The sequence below is a fragment of the Oncorhynchus keta genome, chromosome 14 (genome assembly GCF_023373465.1).
Source record: "Oncorhynchus keta strain PuntledgeMale-10-30-2019 chromosome 14, Oket_V2, whole genome shotgun sequence".
Classification (NCBI taxonomy): Eukaryota; Metazoa; Chordata; class Actinopteri; order Salmoniformes; family Salmonidae; genus Oncorhynchus; species Oncorhynchus keta.
In genome coordinates this window covers 33,656,087-33,676,560 of record NC_068434.1, presented here as the reverse complement: position 1 = coordinate 33,676,560, position 20,474 = coordinate 33,656,087, and the positions used below count along the sequence as shown (strand labels likewise).

The 20,474-nt window shown below is 44.4% G+C and overlaps 1 protein-coding gene across 6 annotated transcripts in view; it reads left to right on the top strand.

Annotated features, from left to right (window-relative positions):
- LOC118393258 (AP-1 complex subunit beta-1-like) overlaps positions 1 to 19,552 on the top strand; it is a 54,178-nt gene extending 34,626 nt beyond the window's left edge. For all 6 annotated transcript variants that reach the window (XM_052461556.1, XM_052461557.1, XM_052461559.1 and 3 more), the window contains 4 exons: positions 4,315 to 4,399; positions 4,908 to 4,994; positions 7,554 to 7,711; positions 18,281 to 19,552. In XM_052461556.1, coding sequence (XP_052317516.1) covers positions 4,315 to 4,399; positions 4,908 to 4,994; positions 7,554 to 7,711; positions 18,281 to 18,355 — 405 coding nt within the window. In that variant the 3' untranslated portion in view covers positions 18,356 to 19,552. The remainder of the gene's footprint in view (positions 1 to 4,314; positions 4,400 to 4,907; positions 4,995 to 7,553; positions 7,712 to 18,280) is intronic.
- Positions 19,553 to 20,474: the final 922 nt, after the last annotated feature.

The window sequence follows — 20,474 nt, the reverse complement described above, 5'->3', positions numbered from 1 at the left end:
CTGCTATCCCCGGCCTTCTAGCTGTCTGAATCGCCGTGTCTCCAGCTCACCTAGCTACACACTGGACCCTATGATCACTCGGCTACACATACATCTCCCTAATGTCAATATTCCTTGTCTATTGCTGTTTTGGTTAGTGATATTTGTCTTATTTTACTGTAGAGCCACCAGACCTGCTCAATATGCCTTAGCTAGCCCTTTTGTTCCACCCCCCCACAGGGTAACCTAGTGGTTAGAGCGTTGGACTAGTAACCGGAAGGTTGCAAGTTCAAACCCCCGAGCTGACAAGGTACAAATCTGTCGTTCTGCCCCTGAACAGGCAGTTAACCCACTGTTCCTAGGCTGTCGTTGAAAATAAGAATTTGTTCTTAACTGACTGTTAAATAAAGGTCAAATTAAAAAAACATGCGGTGACCTCACCTGGCTTAAATGGTGCCTCTAGAGACAGAACCTCTCATCGTCACTCAATGCCTAGGTTTACCTCCACTGTACTCACATCCTACCATACCCTTGTCTGTACATTATGCCTTGAATCTATTCTTCCGCGCCCAGAAATCTGCTCCTTTTACTCTGTTCTGAATGCACTAGACCAGTTCTTATAGTCTTTAGCCCTACCCTTATCCTACTCCTCCTCTGTTCCTCTGGTGATGTAGAGGTTAATCCAGGCCCTGCATCACTCCCATTCCCCAGGCGCTCATTTGTTGACTTCTGTAACCGTAAAAGCTTTGGTTTCATGCATATTAACATTAGAAGCCTCTTCCCTAAGTTTGTTTGTTTTATTCACTGCTTTAGCACACTCCGCCAACCCGGATGTCCTAGCGGTGTCTGAATCCTGGCTTAGGAATGCCACCAAAAATCCCTAACTATAACATTTTCCGACAAGAAAGAACTGCCAAAGGGGGCGGAGTTAGCCTGCAGAGTTCTGTCATACTATCCAGGTCTGTGCCCAAACAATTCTAGCTTCTACTTTTAAAAATCCACCTTTCCATTGTTGCCGCTTGTTATAGACCCCCTTCAGCCCCCAAATGTGCCCTGGACACCATATGTGAATTTATTGCCCCCATCTATCTTCAGAGTTTGTACTGTTAGGTGACCTAACTGGGACATGCTTAACACTCCAGCTGTCCTACAATCTAAGGTAGATGCCCTCAATCTCACACAAATTATCAAGGGAACCTACCAGGTACAACCCTTAATCCGTAAGCATGGGCACACTCTTAGATATCATCCTGACCAATTTGCCCTCTAAATACACCCCTGCTGTCTTCAACCAGGATCTCAGCAATCATTGCCTCATCACTGTCAAACGCTCCCTAAAGCACTTCAGCGAGCAGGCCTTTCTAATCGACCTGGCCTGGGTATCCTGGAAGGATATTGACCTCATCCCGTCAGTAGAGGATGTCTGGTTGCTCTCCAAAAGTGCTTTCCTCACTATCTTAAATAACCATGCCCCATTCAAAAAATGTAGAACTAAGAACAGATATAGCCCCAGACTTGACTGCCCTTGACCAGCACAAAAACATCCAATGGCGTTCTGCATTAGCATCGAATAGCCCTGCGATATGCAACTTGTCAGGAACCAATATACTCTGTCAGTTAGGAAAGCTAAGGCTAGCTTTTTCAAAAAGAAATGTGCTTCCTGTAGCACTAATTCCAAAACATTTTGGGACATTGTCCATGGAGAATAAGAGCACCTCCTCCCAGCTGCCCACTGCACTGAGGGTAGGAAACACTCACCACCAATAAATCTACAATAATCTATTTAAATAAGCATTTTTCTACGGCTGGCCATGCTTTCCACCTGGCTTCCCCTACCCCGGCCAACATTTCAGCACCCCCTGCAGCAACTTACCCCCCCCCCCCACCTCTCCTTCACCCAAATCCAGACAGCTGACGTTCTGAAAGAGCTGCAAAATCTGGATCCCTACAAATCAGTTGGGCTAGACAATCTGGACCCTCTTTCTAAAATGATTTGCCGAAATTGTTGCAACTCCTATTTACTAGCCTATCCATCCTCTCTCTCGTATTGTCTGAAATCCCAAAGATTGGAAAGCTGCCGCGGTCATCCCCCTCTTCAAAGGGGAAGACACTCTAGACCCTAACTGTTATAGATTTATATCCATCCTGCCCTGCCTTTTCTAAAATCTTTGAAAGTCAAGTTAACAAACAGATCACTGACAATTTTGAATCCCACCGTACTTTCTCCACTATGCACTCTGGTTTCCGAGCTGGTCATGGGTGCATCTCAGCCACGCTCAAGGTCCTAAACGATATAACCGCAATCGATAAAAGACAATACTGTGCACCTGTCTTCATCAACCTGGCCAAGGCTTTCGACTCTGTCAATCACTGCATTGTTATCTAGCATCACTACTCTGGATGGTTCTAACCTAGAATATGTGGGCAACTTCAAATACCTAGGTGTCTGGTTAGACTGTAAACTCTCCTTCCAGGCTCACATTAAGCATCTCCAATCCAAAAATAAATCTAGAATCGGCTTCCTATTTCACAACAAAGCATCCTTCACTCATGCTGCCAAACACACCCTCTTAAAACTGACTATCCTACCGATCCTTGACTTTGGCGATGTCATTTACAAAATAGCCTCCAACACTCTACTCAGCAAATTGGATGTAGTCTATCACAGTGCCATCCGTTTTGTCACCAAAGCCCCATATACTACCCACCACTGCGACCTGTATGCTCTCGTTGGCTGGCCCTCACTACATATTTGTGTTGTCTATAGCAACACCCACCCATAGCACGTGCTCCAGCAGGTATATTTCACTGGTCATCCCCAAAGCCAACACTTCATTTGGCCTCTTTTCCATCCAGTTCTCTGCTGCCAATGACTGGAACGAATTGCAAAAATCACTGAAGCTGGAGTCTTATAATCTCCCTCTAACTTTAAGCATCAACAGTCAATCTGTAAATAACACACCCAACCACCTCATCCCCATATTACTTACCCTCTTGCTCTTTTGCACCCAGTGTCTCTACTTGCACATCATCATCTGCACATCTATCACTCCAGTGTTAATGCTAAATTGTAATTATTTAGCCTCTATTTAGCAAACCAGACGGCACAATTATTGTTTTTATTTTATTTGCGGATAGCCAGGACACTCCAAAGCTCATAATTTACAGACGAAGCATTCGTGTTCAGTGAGTCCACCAGATCAGAGGCAGTAGGGATGACCAGAGATGTTCTCTTGATAAGTGCGTGAATTGAACCATTTTCCTGTCCTGCTAAGCATTCAAAAGGTAACGAGTACTTCTGGGGGTCAGGGGAAATGTAAAGTAAAAGTTGTCAAAAATATCAATCGTAAAGTACCCTTAAGTAGTACTTTAAAGTATTTTTTACTTAAGAACTTTACACCACTACTGACAGTTATTTAGCCAACAGTCACTTTCTCACTTTACCTGATGGAAATGCTGGACTCATCACTGCTTAACTATTTGTTCCATACACGCCCAAGACCTGTATGATGGTACTGTAGGCTACAAACCCATAGTTTAGCAGCAGTGATGCGTTTCCATTAGTCAATGTACTTTTATGATCCAGAAGTTGTGTGAAGGTTAAAGAGAGATGTAGGGATACAGTGTACCCCCACTGCAGTACAGACAGCCTGGCAGGCAGGCACTGCGTCAACAGAGCACCAATATTCCCTCATAAATTATTCAGAGAATTTCTCTTGTCACCCCCCTCCACCCCACAGGCTTAACTCAACCTCCTTGTCCTCATCACTCTTCTATAGAGCAGTCCGATCGATACGGTGACCGCTCCACAAAGTTCTTAGAGTATACTGTGACTGCGTCCCAAATCGCACCCTATTCCCTCTATGGTGCCCCTATGGGCCCTGGTCAATGTTATTATACTATAAAGGGAATAAGGTGCCATTTGGGATGCATTCTATGTTAGGTTTCAATGACGATGTAGTCAAATTGCCTTTTTAAGCATCACCTGGTCTAAGGACAAATAAAATCATTTGTAGCATGGTATCTTTATTCTCTAGTTATCAGAGATGACAGAAGGGATGGAGCTGAGGGAGGAATAAGAGATGTTGCCTTAAACAGGCCTGACAGATCGAGAAAGGGAGGGAGAGAGCATCTCCTTGTGTAGTAGAATATGGAGTGCAGCGTATGCTATCGTGTGTGTGTGTGTGTGTGTGTCATATCCACAGGACAATAACATCTCTTGTTCAATAACCCCACGCATGCCCTGCAGTGTTTATCCTTTGACTACTTGAAAACAATGAGTCATTGATTGCCCCTTCATCTCTTACCCCCCCCTCTATGTAATCACTCTAACAGGTGGCTGTGAAGAACAACATTGACGTCTTCTACTTCAGCTGCCAATACCCCATCAGCATGCTGTTTGTGGAAGATGGAAAGATGGGTGAGTGTACCTGAATAGACTACTCAGTGAATCATGGTTTTGCGGTCTCCTTTTCCATAGCTTCAAACCAGGCCGACGCCAGACCTTGACTATTACGTCAATCTCAGGAAAGCCTTTTGTGTGTGTGTTTTCTGAACATGTAACTATCTAGCCATGCATTTGCTCTCAGATCACACATCTGTGACGTTGGTTCCAATTCCCCCTGTTGTGTTCCTATTCTGGTTGATTCAATCTGGGGGAATGTGGTGGTGTTTGTCCCCCTGTGGAGGCTCCAGATGGGGCAAGCAGTAGGAACGCTGCTGGAGGCTGGGAGCTAATGTGCCGGATCCTAAAAGCACAGCAGGACCGGCGATGTTCAGCACAACAACGAACTGTTTACCGTTCATTTGTTTCTTATTTCTGTTTGCTTTCTCGTCCTGTCTCCATTTCTCTCTCTCCCTCCTTTCTTTTTTTCCTCTGTTTCTCATTCCTTCCCACCATCTTAATTCTTCTTTGTATCTCTCCCCAGAGCGACAGGTGTTCCTGGCCACATGGAAAGACATTCCTAACGACAACGAGTCTCAGTTCCAGATCCAAGACTGTCATCTCAACTCAGGTGAGACGGACCGAGACACAGAAGGGATTGGAGGGATAAAAGGAAAGGAGAGAGGAGGAGAATGTGCACCACCAGCTTTATGTGTTGAGACAGCTTGGCATGTAACCTAAAATGTTGCTCTGTGGAAACAGACTGGAGCTCTGACAGTGCGTGTTTCTATCTACAGTGCCTTCAGAAAGTATTCATACCCCTTGACTTATTCCACATTGTGTTATGTTACAGCCTGACTTCAAAACTTTCTCCCCCATCAATTCACAATACCCCATAATGACAAAGTGAAGACATGTTTTAGATATTTTTGCAAATGTATTGAAAATGAGCTATAAAAATATAACATTTACATAAGTATTCACACCCTGAGTCAATACATGTTCAAATCATCTTTGGCAGCGATTACAGCTGTAAGTCTCTAAGAGCTGTGCACACCTGGATAGTACAATATTTGCCCATTTAAAAAAAAAAAAAAAATACATTCAGGAAATGTCATGTTGGTTGCTGATCATTTCTTGACAGCCATTTTCAAGTCTTGCCATAGATTTTCAAGCCAATTTAAGTCCAAACTAACTAGGCCACTCAGGAACATTTCAATGTTGTCTTGATAAGCAACTCCAGTGTATTTGGTTTTGTATTTTAGGTTCTTGTTTTGCTGAAAAGGTGAATTTGTCTCCCAGTGTCTGTTGGAAAGCCAACTGAACCAGGGTTTCCTCTAGGATATTGCCTGTGCTTAGCTCTATTCCGTTTCTTTTATCCTAAAATAAAAACACCCCAGTACTTGCTGATGACCAGCATACCCATAACATGATGCGGCCACCACCATACTTGAAAATATTAAGTGGTACTCTGATGTGATGAGTTGTATTTGCCCCAAATGCTTTGTGTTCAGGACATAAAGTTAATTTCTTTGCCACATTTCTTGCAGTTTTACTTTTAGTGCCTTATTGCAAACAGGATGCATGCTTTGGGAATCTTTTTTTATTCTATACAGGCTTCCTACTTTAAACTATAGTTCCTCCACAATACTAACCTAAATGACAATGTTGTTCATCTAGCTTCAGTATTCTCATTTCACAGCCATTAAACTTCATAACTGTTTTAAAGTCACCATTGGCCTCATGGTGAAATCCCTGAGCGGTGTCCTTCCTCTCCGGCAACTGTGTTGAATGAAACCTGTATTTTCGTAGTGACTGGGTGTATTGATACACCATCCAAAGTGTAATTAATAACATCACCATGCTCAAAGGGATATTCAATGTCTGCATTTTTATTTTTACCCATCTACTTATAGGTGCCCTTCTTTGTGAGGCATTGGAAAACCTCCCTGGTCTTTGTGGTTGAATCTGTGTTTGAAATTCACTGCTTGACTGAGGGACCTTACAATTATCTGTATGTGTGTGGGGTGCAGAGATGAGGTAGTCAGTCATTCAAAAATATGTTAAACACTTATTGCACACAGAGTGAGTCCATGCAATTAATTATGTGACTTGTTTAGCACATTTTTACTCCTGAACTTATTTAGGCTTGCCTTCATTTATTTAATGAATTTGTAAGAAGTTCTAAGCATAATTCCACTTTGACATCTTGGGGTAGTGTGTGTGTGTGTGTGTGTTGGCCACTGACACAACATCTCAATTTTGATACATTTTAAATTCTGTCTGTAACCGCAAAATGTGTAAAAGTCGAGGGATGTGAATACTTTCTGACAGCACTGTATTTATGGATATATTCAGTTAACTTATGGCCTGCTGGCCTTATTTACATGTGATAATCTGGTTTTACACGACCATGAAATCCGCCATGTCTGAGCTAAGTGACAAATGACGGCTCATAGTATATTACCCCAAATAGATTGAATTTCCCTTTTAAGGTGAAAATGTATGACTGAGACGTTACCGTAGCATGACAGTGAGACCGACACGCACCGTGGGCAAGTTAATTAAGGAGTATATCTTTGCCATGAAGGTAGTTTGAAATAGTCACTGTTACTGAAAATGTAGTTACAATTTTGAATGCAAAGGCAAGGGCTTTGACTATGGCAGCGTTTCATCAGTGCTCTCTGCAGATGAGTAAAGTCACAGCCCATGAAAAGAGAATTGTGTTTCAGAGAGTGTAAATTCTGAGAGAAATGGAGCTAGGACAGTTTGTAGAGTATGAACTGAGAAAGGACCCAGACTTTAGTCTACTACCTGCCTTCCCAGAGCCGATGATTAATGACAGCAGCCTGGTTTTCATTATGGTCCTGATTGCAATGCCGTCCCCAAGCCCCTTCCCATTTAAAGCTGAGCATTAGTATGGCTGAAGGTCCAGGTTCAGCTCTCTACATGGAGCCATCATATTGCACCGGTCTGATCCCCCTCAGGTACAGTTGACTGCTTATAACACAAGCCTACCGAACACTCTGAGGCTAATTATCAACACTTGTAGAACACTGTTTCCACATCATCTGCAGATGGAGATGAACCGTTGTTTGCCTGGGAGTTTTAAAATGTTAACGGTGTGTTTCAAGTTTGAGAAGAAGTGACCATTGTGATTTAAGGGCTATTCTCTTGTCCCCCTAAACAGAGGCAGCCAGCAACAAGCTGCAGGGCAGTAACATCTTCACCATAGCCAAGCGCACGGTGGAGGGCCAGGATATGCTTTACATGTCCATCAAACTGTCCAATGGCATCTGGGTGCTGGCTGAGCTGAAGGTGCAGGCTGGAAACCCCAACAACTACACGGTGAGTTCAGGGACAAGGAGGGACAGATAACAACATTACTAATGGAAAGCGAAATCTATGAAAGAGGAGTGGGTAGTGTTGTAGTTTACCAAGCTACTAAAGCTACCCTTAAGAATAGTATAGTTTACTTAACTACTTTTTCAAAGTAACGGCACAGCCAGAAGAGGACTGGCCACCCCTCATAGCCTGGTTCCTCTCTAGGTTTCTTCCTAGGTTCTGGTATTTCTAGGGAGTATTTCCTAGCCCCCGTGCTTTTACACCTGCATTGCTTGCTGTTTGGGGTTTTAGGCTGGGTTTCTGTACAGCACTTTGAGATATCAGCTGATGTAAGAAGGGCTTTATTAATACATTTGATTGATCGTTAACTACACCACCATTCAAAAGTTTGGGGTTGCTTAGAAATGTTCTAGTCTTCCATGAAAACATACACAACCGGTCAAAGGTTTTAGAGCACCTACTCATTCAATGGTTTTTCTTTATTTTTTTTACTATTTTCTACATTGTAGAATAATAGTGAAGACATCAAAACTATGAAATAAAACACAAGGAATCATGTAGTAACCACAAAAAGTGTTAAACAAATCTAAATATATTTCAAGTTTGAGATTCTTCCAATAGCCACCCTTTGCCTTGATGACAGCTTTGCACACTCTTGGCATTCTCTCAACCAGCTTCATGAGGTAGTCACCTGGAATCCATTTCAATTAACAGGTGTGGCTTGTTAAAAGTTTATTTGTGGAATTTCTTTCCTTAATGCGTTTGAGCCAATCTGTTCTGTTGTGACAAGGTAGGTGTGGTATACAGAAGATAGCCCTATTTGGTAGAAGACCAAGTCCACATTATGGCAAGAACAGCTCAAATAACCAAAGAGAAATGACAGTCCGTTACTTTAAGACATGAAGGTCAGTCAATCTGGAAAACCATCAAGCGCTATGATGAAACTGGCTCTCATGAGGACTGCCACAGGAATGGAAGACCCAGAGTTAGTGGAGTTAGTGGAGTTAGTGGAGTTAGTGGAGTTAGTGGAGTTAGTGGAGTTACCAGCCTCAGAAATTGCAGCCCAAATAAATGCTTCAGAGTTCAAGCAACAGACATATCTCAACATCAACTGTTCAGAGGAGACTGTGTGAATTAGGCCTTCATGGTCGAGTTGCTGCAAAGAAACCACTACTAAAGGACACCAATAAGAAGAGACTTGTTTGGGCCAAGAAACACGCGCAATGGACATTAGGCCGGTGGAAATGTATCCTTTGGTCTGGAGTCCAAATTTGAGATTTTTGGTTCAAACCGCCGTGTCTTTATGAGACGCGATGTGGGTAAACGGACCAACTCTGCATATGTATTTCCCACCGTGAAGAATGGAGGAGGTGTGATGGTGTGGAGGTGCTTTGCTGGTGACACTGTCTGTGATTTATTTAGAATTTAAGGCACACTTAACCAGAATGGTTGCCACAGCATTCTGCAGCAAAACGCCATCCCATCTGTGTGTGCTTTCGGGACCTTTAATAGAAAGTGTCTGGCAGAACGGGTGGAGGAGTTATCTGCAGTAGATATCTCAGATAGGGAGGGGAGGGGGGGGGGCTGCTAAGAGTGTTTTATAAATAAGCATCACCCAGTGGGTCTTGTGACTGGTTTACAGAGGAGTATAGAGTGCAGGGATGTGTCCTATAAGGAGCATCGGTGGCAAATCTGATAGCTGAATGGTAAAGAACATCTAGCCACTTGAGAGCACCCTTACCTGCCGATCTATAAATGACGTCTGTGATCTAGCATGGGTCATCTGAATCAGGGTTAGTTTGACAGCTGGTGTGAAAGAGGAGGGATTACGATAGAGGAAACCAAGTCTAGATGTAACTTTAGCCTGCAACTTTGATATGTGCTGAGAAAAGGGCCGTGTACTGTCTAGCCATACTCCAAAGTACTTGTATGAAGTGACTATCTCAAGCTCTAAACCCTCAGAGGTAGTAATCACACCTGTGGGGAGAAGGGCCTACTTCTTACCAAACCGCATGACCTTTGTTTTGGAGGCATTCAGAACAAGGGTAAGGGCAGGGAAAACTTGTTGGACATTAAGAAAGCTTTATTGTGGAGCATTTAACACAGCTGGAGGGGCCAGCTGAGTATAAGACTATCATCTGCATATAAATGGATGAGAGAGCTTTCTACTGCCTGAGCTATGTTGTTAATGTAAATTGAGAAGAGCGTGTGGCCTAGGATTGATCTTTAGGGTACTACCTTGGTGACAGGCAGTGGCTGAGACAGCAGATTTTCTGACTTTACACACTACTCTTTGAGAGGTAGTTAGCAAACCAGGCCAAAGACCCCTCGGAGACACCAATACTCCTTAGCCGGCCTACAAGAATGAATGGTCTACCGTATCGAAAGCTTTGCCTAAGTCAATAAAAATAGCAGCACAACATTGCTTAGAATCAAGAGCAATGGTGACATCATTTAGGACCTTTAAGGTTGCAGTGACACATCCATAACCTGAGCGGAATCCAGATTGCATACCAGAGAGAATACTATAGACATCAAGAAAGCCAGTTTTTCCAACACTTTTGCAAAATAGAAATAGGCCTATAACAGTTAGGATCAGCTTGATCTCCCCTTGTAAATAAAGGACGATGCGTGGCTGCCTCTCCAGAAAGGAGAGACGGGTTAAAAAGACCGGAGATAGGCTTGGCGATGATAGGGGCAGCAACCTTAAAGAAGAAAGACCCAGATGATTTTTTGGAGTCAAGTTTTAGGAGCTCCTTTAGCACCTCAGATTCAGTGACTGTCTGCAGGGTGAAGGTTTGTTGCTGTGCTTTGTGTCATTGTCCTGTTACAGGAGGAAATTGCCTCCAATTAAGCGCTGTCCACAGGGTATGGCATGGCGTTGCAGAATGGAATGATAGCCTTCCTCCTTCAAGATCCCTTTTACCCTGTACAAATCTCCCACTTTGCCTCCACCATGCTTGACAGATGGCATCAAGCACTCCTCCAGCATCTTCATTTTTTTTCTGCGTCTCACGAATGTTCTTTGTGATCTGAACACCTCAAACTTAGGTTTGTCTGTCCATAACATTTTTTTACGATCTTCCTCTGTGCAGGGTCTGTGTTCTTTTGCCCATCTTAATATTTTATTTTTATTGGCCAGTCTGAGTTATGGCTTTTTCTTTGCAACTCTTACTAGAAGGCCAGCATCCCAGAGTCGCCTCTAAACTGTTGACGTTGAGACTGGTTTTGCGGGTACTATTTGATGAAGCTGCCAGTTGAGGACTTGTGAGGCGTCTGTTTCTCAAACTAGACACGAATGTACTTGTCCTCTTGCTAACTTGTGCACCGGGGCCTCCCACTCTTTCTATTCTGTTTAGAGACAGTTTGCGCTGTTCTGTGAATGGAGTAGTTCCCAGCATTGTATGAGATCTTCAGTTTCTTGGCAATTTCTCACATGGAATAGCCATAATTTCTCAGAACAAGAATAGATTGACAAGTTTCAGAAGAAAGTTATTTGTTTCTGGCCATTTTGAGCCTGTAATCGAACCCACAAATGCTGATGCTCCAGATACTCAACTAGTCTATAGAAGGCCAGTTTTATTACTTATTTAACTAGGACAACAGTTTTCAGCTGTGATAACATAATTGATAAAGGGTTTTTCTAATGATCAATTAGCCTTTGATAATGATAAACTGGGGCCTCCCGGGTGGCGCAGTGTTTAAGGGCACTATACTGCAGCGCCAGCTGTGCCACCAGAGACTCTAGGTTCGTGCCCAGTCTGTGCCGTAACCGGCCATGACCGGGAGGTCCGTGGGGAGACGCACAATTTGGCCTAGCGCCGCCCGGGTTAGGGAGGGTTTGGCCGGTAGGGAAATCTCATTGTGCACCAGCGACTCCTGTGGCGGGCCGGGCGCAGTGAGCGCTAACCAAGGTTGCCAGGTGCACGACACATTGGTGGCTTCCGGGTTTGATGGCGCTGTGTTGGGCTGTGTATCGGAGGACGCATGACTTTCAACCTTCGTCTCTCCCGAGCCCGTATGGGAGTTGTAGCGATGAGACAAGACAGTAACTACTAAAAACAATTGGATACCACGTAATTGGGGAGAAAAAGGGGTAAAATTAAAAAAATTGAATAAAAAAGACAATGATAAACTTGGATTAGCTAACACAACGTGCACTTTGGATGGTTGCTGATAATGGACCTCTGTACGGCTATTCCATTAAATCATATTTGTAGCCGTTTCGAGCTACAGTCATTTACAACATTAACCCTATATTTCTGATCAAGTTGATGTTATTTTAATGGACAAAAATGTGCTTTTCTTTCAAAAACATTTCTAAGTGACCCCAAACTTTTGAACATGAAAATGTATCATATCTTAATCTGAAATGTCAGACTACAAATTGCAAGAACAGATCACACGAGTCAGATGTTAACAGAATGTGTAATTTACTCACAAACTGTGTTTCAAGTGAGAATCAGGCAGGTCTGATGCCAAACAAGAAAGGAATTCTTTCATACGTCACTCATATTTTCTTTTTGTCTGTGCAAATAAAGTAGTGTGTAGTTCTAGTACTTAGCTACACCATTACATGGCAGAAAAGTAATGAACTACTGAAAACACTACCTAGATTAGAATTTAGTTAAACTACTACCAAGCTGCTGCAAAATGTACAGTCGTGGCCAAAGGTTTTGAGAATGACACAAATACACATTTTCACTAAGTCTGCTGCCTCAGTTTGTATGATGGCAGTTTGCATATACTCCAGAATGTTATGAAGAGTGATCAGATGAATTGCAATTAATTGCAAAGTCCCTCTTTACCATGCAAATGAACTGAATCCCCAAAAAACATTTCCACGGCATTTCAGCCCTGCCACAAAAGGACCAGCTCACATGTCAGTGATTCTCTCGTTAACATGGGCATGAGTGTTGACGAGGACATGGCGATTGATGTGAGCTGGTGATTGAGTTCGAATAACAGACTGGACGCTTCAATAGGACGGTGGTGCTTGGAATCATTGTTCTTCCTCTGTCAACCATGGTTACCTGCAAGGAAACACGTGCCGTCATCATTGCTTTGCACAAAAGGCCTTCACAGGCAAGGATTTTGCTGCCAGTAAGATTGCATCTAAATCAACCATTTATCGTCTCATCAAGAACTTCAAGTAGAGCGGTTCAATTGTTGTGAAGAAGGCTCCAGGGCGCCCAAGAAAGTCCAGCAAGTGCCAGGACCGTCTCCTAAAGTTGATTCAGCTGCGGGATCGGGGCACCACCAGTACAGAGCTTGCTCAGGAATGGCAGCAGGCAGGTGTGAGTGCATCTGCACGCACAGTGAGACAGACTTTTGGAGGATTGCCTGGTGTCAAGAAGGGCAGCAAAGAAGCAACTTCTCACCAGGAATAACATCAGGAACAGACTGTTATTCTGCAAAAGGTACAGCGATTGGACTGCTGAGGACTGGGGTAAAGTCATTTTCTCTGAATCCCCTTCCCGATTGTTTGGGGCATCCGGAAAAAAGCTTGTCCTGAGAAGACAAGGTGAGCGCTACCATCAGTCCTGTGTCATGCCAACAGTAAAGCATCCTGAGACCATTCATGTGTGGGGTTGCTTCTCAGCCAAGGGAGTGGGCTCACTCACAATTTTGACCTAAGAACACAGCCATGAATAAAGAATGGTACCAACACATCCTCCGAGAGCAACTTCTCCCAACCATCCAGGAACAGTTTGGTGACGAACAATGCCTTTTCCAGCATGATGGAACACCTTGCCATAAGGCAAAAGTTATATCTAAGTGGCTCTGGGAACAAAACATCGCTATTTTGGACAGTGTTTCCAACTCATTTTCAGGTTAAGTTGCTAGAGGCAGGTTGGTTTGTTGCTAAATGACGTTGTGATGTCATTGCATGATAACATAAAACTGCGTCATTACGTAGAATACACAATAACATTACTCAAATTGACTGGCCAGGTCGGCAAAAAATATGATGCCTGTGCACGAGCTGAGCTCCTGCTGCTCACGTCAATGCACTTTTGCAGCCCGGCACTTGTGTGACAGAATTATTATTTTTTTGTGTCATTTAATGCTTGCATTTTAGCGTTACTTTTTAAAAGTTGCTAAAAGTTCCAAACACATTTTTAAAAGTAGCTAAATTTGTTGCTAGGTGCTGTTTACAGAAAAAAAGTTGCCAGGGTAGTCTGAAAAGTTGCTTAATCTAGCAACAAAATTGCTAAATTGTCGTCACTGATTTTGGGTCCATGGCCGGGAAACTCCCCAGACCTTAATCCCATTGAGAGCTTGTGGTCAATCCTCAAGAGGCTGGTGGACAAACAAAACCCCACAAACTCCAAGCATTCATTATGCAAGAATGGGCTGCCATCAGTCAGGATGTGGCCCAGAAGTTAATTGACAGCATGCCAGGGTGGATTGCAGAGGTCTTGAAAAAGAAGGGTCAACACTGCAAATATTGACTCTTTGCATCAACTTCATGTAAATTGTCAATAAAAGCCTTTGACACTTATGAAATGCTTGTAATTATACTTCAGTATTCCATAGTAACATCTGACAAAAATATCTAAAGACACTGAAGCAGCAAATTTTGTGGAAATTAATATTTGTGTCATTCTCAAAACCTTTGGCCACGACTGTAGTTACATTTACATTTGAGTAATTTAGCAGTCGCTTCTATCCAGAGCATACATTTTCCTACTTTTCCATACGGGACTCACTTGGGCATATATGCAGTTCACTACTCCTGAACACTGGGAGTGAATAAGAATAACTTTAGTGGTGGCAGAGAGGGAGGGGAAAGATTGATGGGGATGAGAAAAGGAAACGGATCAACAGGGTGTATTAATAACAATGAATGGGAAAAGGTAGAGTAGAATGAAAGATGTGCTGTAAGATGTAAGGGGGTTAAGACATGAACTCATGAGGAGGGTGAAGTGTGATGAGGAGATAATGATTGATAGCAGAGTGACAGGGGCACATATGAGTGTGTTTCTGGTTGGTGATTCATCATCATTACCATCTCTGTTCTTCATTAAGTCTCTATGCTCGGTCTTTCTCCTGAGGTGTGTGTGTGTGTGTTGCATGTGTGTCAGTATACTGTTGTCTGCTCACTTGTTTTAATAGCTGTAGCTCAGATTATTGTGCCTGACTAGTCCGTGACCTTGATGTGACCCTCAGTCTCATGTTTCTATTCATGAGGAGAAAGCATTTACTGTCCTTTTTTTGTTTCCCACAGTCCAGATGACCTCATTTATGTCATTCAATCTGTCTTAGTCTATCTGTTTCAAATGTAGCCTCTTAAATTGAAATCCTCCACTGTTCATTATTGGGGATTCAGCTTGTCTTGGCTATTTTGGTATTTTCTTTCATGAGATACAAGGCTTTTCAGTCAGACATGAAATGACTCAAGTGAGGTGTTTGATCAATCCCTGACTTTGTTTTGGTCTGTTATCATTTTTGTGTTTTTCTGTCTGGTGATTGGTTTAGTTCAGGCTGAGTGTGACACGAAAGAAACTGTGGATTCACCCTCTTCCTGTCAGTTGCCTCCTGTCTGTCTGTGTCTTTCCTCTGGTCTGTCTCGGTCCGCTGGGCTGGGGTCCATTAGACTCTCTTCCTCCCTACAGATGGTCAACATCAGAAGCTCTGTATCCAACACTAAAGACGCTACATATGCCTGTGTGCTGCATGCTCTCTCTCCTCCCTGTGCTGCTGCATGCTCTCTCTCCTCCCTGTGCTGCTGCATGCTCTCTCTCCTCCCTGTGCTGCTGCATGCTCTCTCTCCTCCCTGTGCTGCTGCATGCTCTCTCTCCTCCCTGTGCTGCTGCATGCTCTCTCTCCTCGCTGTGCTGCTGCATGCTCTCTCTCTCCTCGCTGTGCTGCTGCATGCTCTCTCTCTCCTCGCTGTGCTGCTGCATGCTCTCTCTCTCCTCGCTGTGCTGCTGCATGCTCTCTCTCTCCTCGCTGTGCTGCTGCATGCTCTCTCTCTCCTCGCTGTGCTGCTGCATGCTCTCTCTCTCCTCGCTGTGCTGCTGCATGCTCTCTCTCCTCGCTGTGCTGCTGCATGCTCTCTCTCCTCCCTGTGCTGCTGCATGCTCTCTCTCCTCCCTGTGCTGCTGCATGCTCTCTCTCCTCCCTGTGCTGCTGCATGGATTTGATGCACGCTCCGTACGACATCTGAATATCAACCTGACGTACCCTTGTGTTGAGCGGCTATTTTTAGCCTGTGAAAAGAACACTTTTTGGATTTTACTCAGCCTGTGGGAAGACTCCACAGATTCCTTTAGAAAGGCAGTAAAGCTAAGAGCTATGCCAGGGATCATTATGGTGATAATGACCTTAACTCTATACTAACTTGGTCTCCTCTAACCTAATGTTGCTCAGCCCAAGGCTCCTCCAGCACCCTACCTAATTGGTCCCAGTTGTCCCATGATACCCAGGTACTGAGCACTACCTTTTGAAGTGGAGCAGAAGACCCTCACCTCCTGTTCCCATGGCAATGGCATGACCAATGGCAGAGGGGCTAATTGCAGTGATGTGGGAGAATGCTGAATGCTGCTCTGGCACAGCCACCATCACGACCGTGTCATTTCTAATCTCTCCTTTCTTCTCTCATGCTTTCTCGCTCTCGCATCCCCTTATATGGTGCAGCAATCTGAGCATCTACGTTTTCCTACGTCTCCTGCACACCTCCAACCGTTCCCCATACACTACCCACCTGTCATGTTTCTACCAATCCCTATTCTCCAACGCTAATTCTCATATTCACTTAGAGAGGAAAATGATTCAGCAGCATTTCCAAAGCCTTAAGCAGAATGTCCACCATGTAACCTTACTGATCAGAGCTTTTGAGCAAGATGGAATGTACCAACACAGTGCTGGGGGAACTGCCATTGCCTATGGCGCATCAGTGTGATCTCCTGTCCTATTGGTCAGCGAAGGACCAGGCCCGAGCCCCTGTCTGATGGGACTTCAAATGCCTCTGGCCAGTTTACTGATATCTGTAAATAGAACTGGTAAGCACGAGCCAACCGGAACTCTCTAGATCAACACACAATCCCTGGCACCTCAAACACACAGCTGCAGTAGTACTGCATCAAACACATGACTACAGTACTGCCAGCATGTGCTCCCTTTTAAAACACTGCACTGGGAATATTAGCTTTCCTGTGTGAGCTCTGATGAAAAGGAAACCGCCTCCCACAGCCGTATTGGATCCTGCAGCAACAGACTCACTAAACATCACAAGCAGAAGGGGTAAGAGAAAAGAGGGGAAGGGGGGGTTGAGAGGGAATGAGGGGTTGAGAGGGAATGAGGGGTTGAGAGGGAATGAGGGGTTGAGAGGGAATGAGGGGTTGAGAGGGAATGAGGGGTTGAGAGGGAATGAGGGGTTGAGAGGGAATGAGGGGTTGAGAGGGAATGAGGGGTTGAGAGGGAATGAGGGGTTGAGAGGGAATGAGAGGGAAGGGGGTTGAGAGAAAAGAGGGGAAGGGGGGTTGAGAGGGAATGAGGGATTGAGAGAAGAGGGGAATGGGGGTTGAGAGAAAAGAGGGGAATAGGGGTTGAGAGAAAAGAGGGGAATAGGGGTTGAGAGGGAAGGAGGGGAAGGGGTTGAGAGGGAATGAGGGATTGAGAGAAGAGGGGAATGGGGGTTGAGAGAAAAGAGGGGAATGGGGGTTGAGAGAAAAGAGAGGGGAATGGGGTTGAGAGAAAAGAGGGGAATGGGGGTTGAGAGAAAAGAGGGGAATGGGGGTTGAGAGGAAAGGGGGGTTGAGAGGAAAGGGGGGTTGAGAGGAAAGGGGGGTTGAGAGGAAAGGGGGACAGTTATTTATTTCTCTTCTCTTTTTTCCGCTCCAAGCTGATAAAATGACATAAAAGGCAGCATTTATAATGCTAATGAATTCTCCCCAGCAAATGAAGTGAAATGCCTCTAACTAAAATCGGGGGAGTAAGTTATTCACCCTTTCTTCTTCTCTTCACACATGAGTAGGTGAAGCTGCTGAAACAATTACAGTGCTTGTTAAACAGACAGTGCTTAAACTCCAGCCATTACAGTTGCAATGGACTAGCTGACTAGACTAGCATAAGGAGCTTTTCTTGAAGGTATGAACGAGTGGCCAGGCGCATTAGCCTTTATCCCGTCTATACAGCATTCATCATCCCTGAAACGGCTCTCGCTGTTAAAAGCCTGTTCTGTCGCGTAATGACCAGTAAAAGTGTGATTCTGTTTTTATTTCACTCGACTATAGTTGATCTCTCAAAGCACTTGACTCCTGAGAAAGACGAGGGCAGCAGTTGCTCCACCAGGATGATGATGATGATTAGCTGGTTTTGTTGGTTTTGTTATTCGATAGAAAATGTATATTGTTGACTGTGCCTTGCTTTTCTGTCTGTCTAAAAGAAAATGAATCGTTTCTACCTGTGTGTTCTCTGGCATGTCAAAGTGTTTGCTTTGGATGAATATCTGAACTAGTCTTATCGCCTAGAGGTCCTCTCAACACGTAACACCTGGCTGACAGAAACAGACTAGCATGTCCTTGACCAGCCAGACCATGTGGTAACTGTCTCTTCTCTCCTCAGATCTCTCTGAAGTGCAGAGCCCCAGAGGTGTCCCAGTGTGTGTTCCAGTGCTACGAGGCAGTGCTGAAGAACTGAACCCCTGACAGGGCTGAAGTAGGGGGGAATCCTGAGGCATGGGGACTGGAGGGCGTTCCTGGCCCCACCACCCCCGACCTACAGGCTTCTGAAAGGCCCTTTCTTTGTAGAATCTCCAACCCTGCTGTCTGTGTGCCCTCCCTGGGGACCCTGGTTTCTGTTTGTTCTCTGTCTGTCACCCAAGCATTTACCCTCCTCCACTCTATAAGTCCTTATCTGATTCAAACTATGTCCATTTTTAAAACTGCTGAGGTCTCTGGCCCACATGATCCCAAAGATTTTTCTATAGACCCATTTTTTTCACTCACGTCAATAGTTGGGACTGGCCTTTGACTTCACCTTCACCTGTGGTTGTATGTGGGTGGGTGTTTCCCATTAACCCACCCAGTCTAGTCTGATTTCTATGAGACATCACCACCCAGTCAGATATCCCTTATATGATTGCTTAACCCCAGTTCAACCCCTGCTGCTCTGATCCAGTCCACCCACCTCCCATGAGCCTCTAGTCTGAGGGACACCTGGGCGATGTGTTCAGACCGTGCTGTTAGAGGAGGAGGCTGTGATGCGATTCTTGCTCGTTGTGACTGTTTCTCCTTATCTCCCCCCGATGCCTCCTCTTCTCATGATTATCTCACCTCGCATCTCTGCAAATTAGTACCTATATTTAGTGTGTGTGTAATTAGCAGTTCAATCTCCGCTGTCAGCATACCTCAGTGCTTCACATTAAAATGTGACAGTACAGACTGTTTTTCCACATCTCTGGGCTGTGAAACACCTGCTGTGTTGCTGTTCTGTCACCTCACAACTTCCTCTCAATGTCTCCACACACATGCTCTCTCCACACACATGCTCTCTCCACACACATGCTCTCTCCACACACATGCTCTCTCCACACACATGCTCTCTCCACACACATGCTCTCTCCACACACATGCTCTCTCCACACACATGCTCTCTCCACACACATGCTCTCTCCACACACATGCTCTCTCCACACACATGCTCTCTCCACACACATGCTCTCTCCACACACATGCTCTCTCCACACACATGCTCTCTCCACACACATGCTCTCTCCACACACATGCTCTCTCCACACACATGCTCTCTCCACACACATGCTCTCTCAGACACGGTCCTCCTTTTTTGTTTTAAAGTGAATTTGATGTCCCAGCTAGTAAAAGACACTAAATGGTCCGTGCGAGTTTCGTTTGTTGTTGGCTTATGTCATTGGTGTGCCCATTTGTTTGTTTGTTTGTTTGTTTTTTGTACAGAACCTCGGCTGTTTCTTGCCCTCTCACTACCCCCCCCCCCATGTGTGTGCATGTATTTGAGTGTATGTGTGCTATTTGTTATTTCCGAGGGTTGGAGTAATGTATAATCACCACTACTATATAAAATACCCGTCTCTCCCAAATGCCTTGCACCTTTCCTCTCCTCATTCCATTATCTATTCCTGACTTTGTTTGTAGTGTGATTAGATGTTTAACTCTGGGCAGGCTAGCGAGGGCCACAGAGGTTTGGGGACGTTTCTGCTTTGTGCTCTGTCAGTGTTCCATGGGCTCTGCCACTTTGTTGCCTTCTCCCCTCTTAGCTGGTCAAGTACCTCTGCCACCTGTCATAAAGTGGCTTCAACCCACCTGTATGTTCTGTACTTTACCTGTATAGGAAACTAACTGTATAGGTAGCACACATCATGAAGTCTTTTGTATGAAGAAAATCAGAACAACTCAACTTCACCATTCTTGTTTTTACCTAGTGTCTCTTTGGGGAAATAATTGGATATTTAAACTTTTGAACTCTCTGGACCAGCTCCAAAGAGGGAACTCACTATTTTACTGCATGGAGATTAGTGGATTTACATCTGTCTTTGTGTGTCTCTGTGTGTGTGTGTGTCTCTCTCTCTCTCTCTCTGTGTGTGTGTGTGTGTGTGTGTGTGTGTGTGTGTGTGTGTGTGATAAGCTGTAAAATAGCTGAAGGTGAAATCAATGTTTTTTTGACTGACTACATCATTTGAAACAACTATTAAAAATCAGATCTATTCACAAATGCTTCAATTGCAATCTTTTCTGAATTCACTTGAGTCATCCATCAAGAATGTACGTAGGATGTATTATAT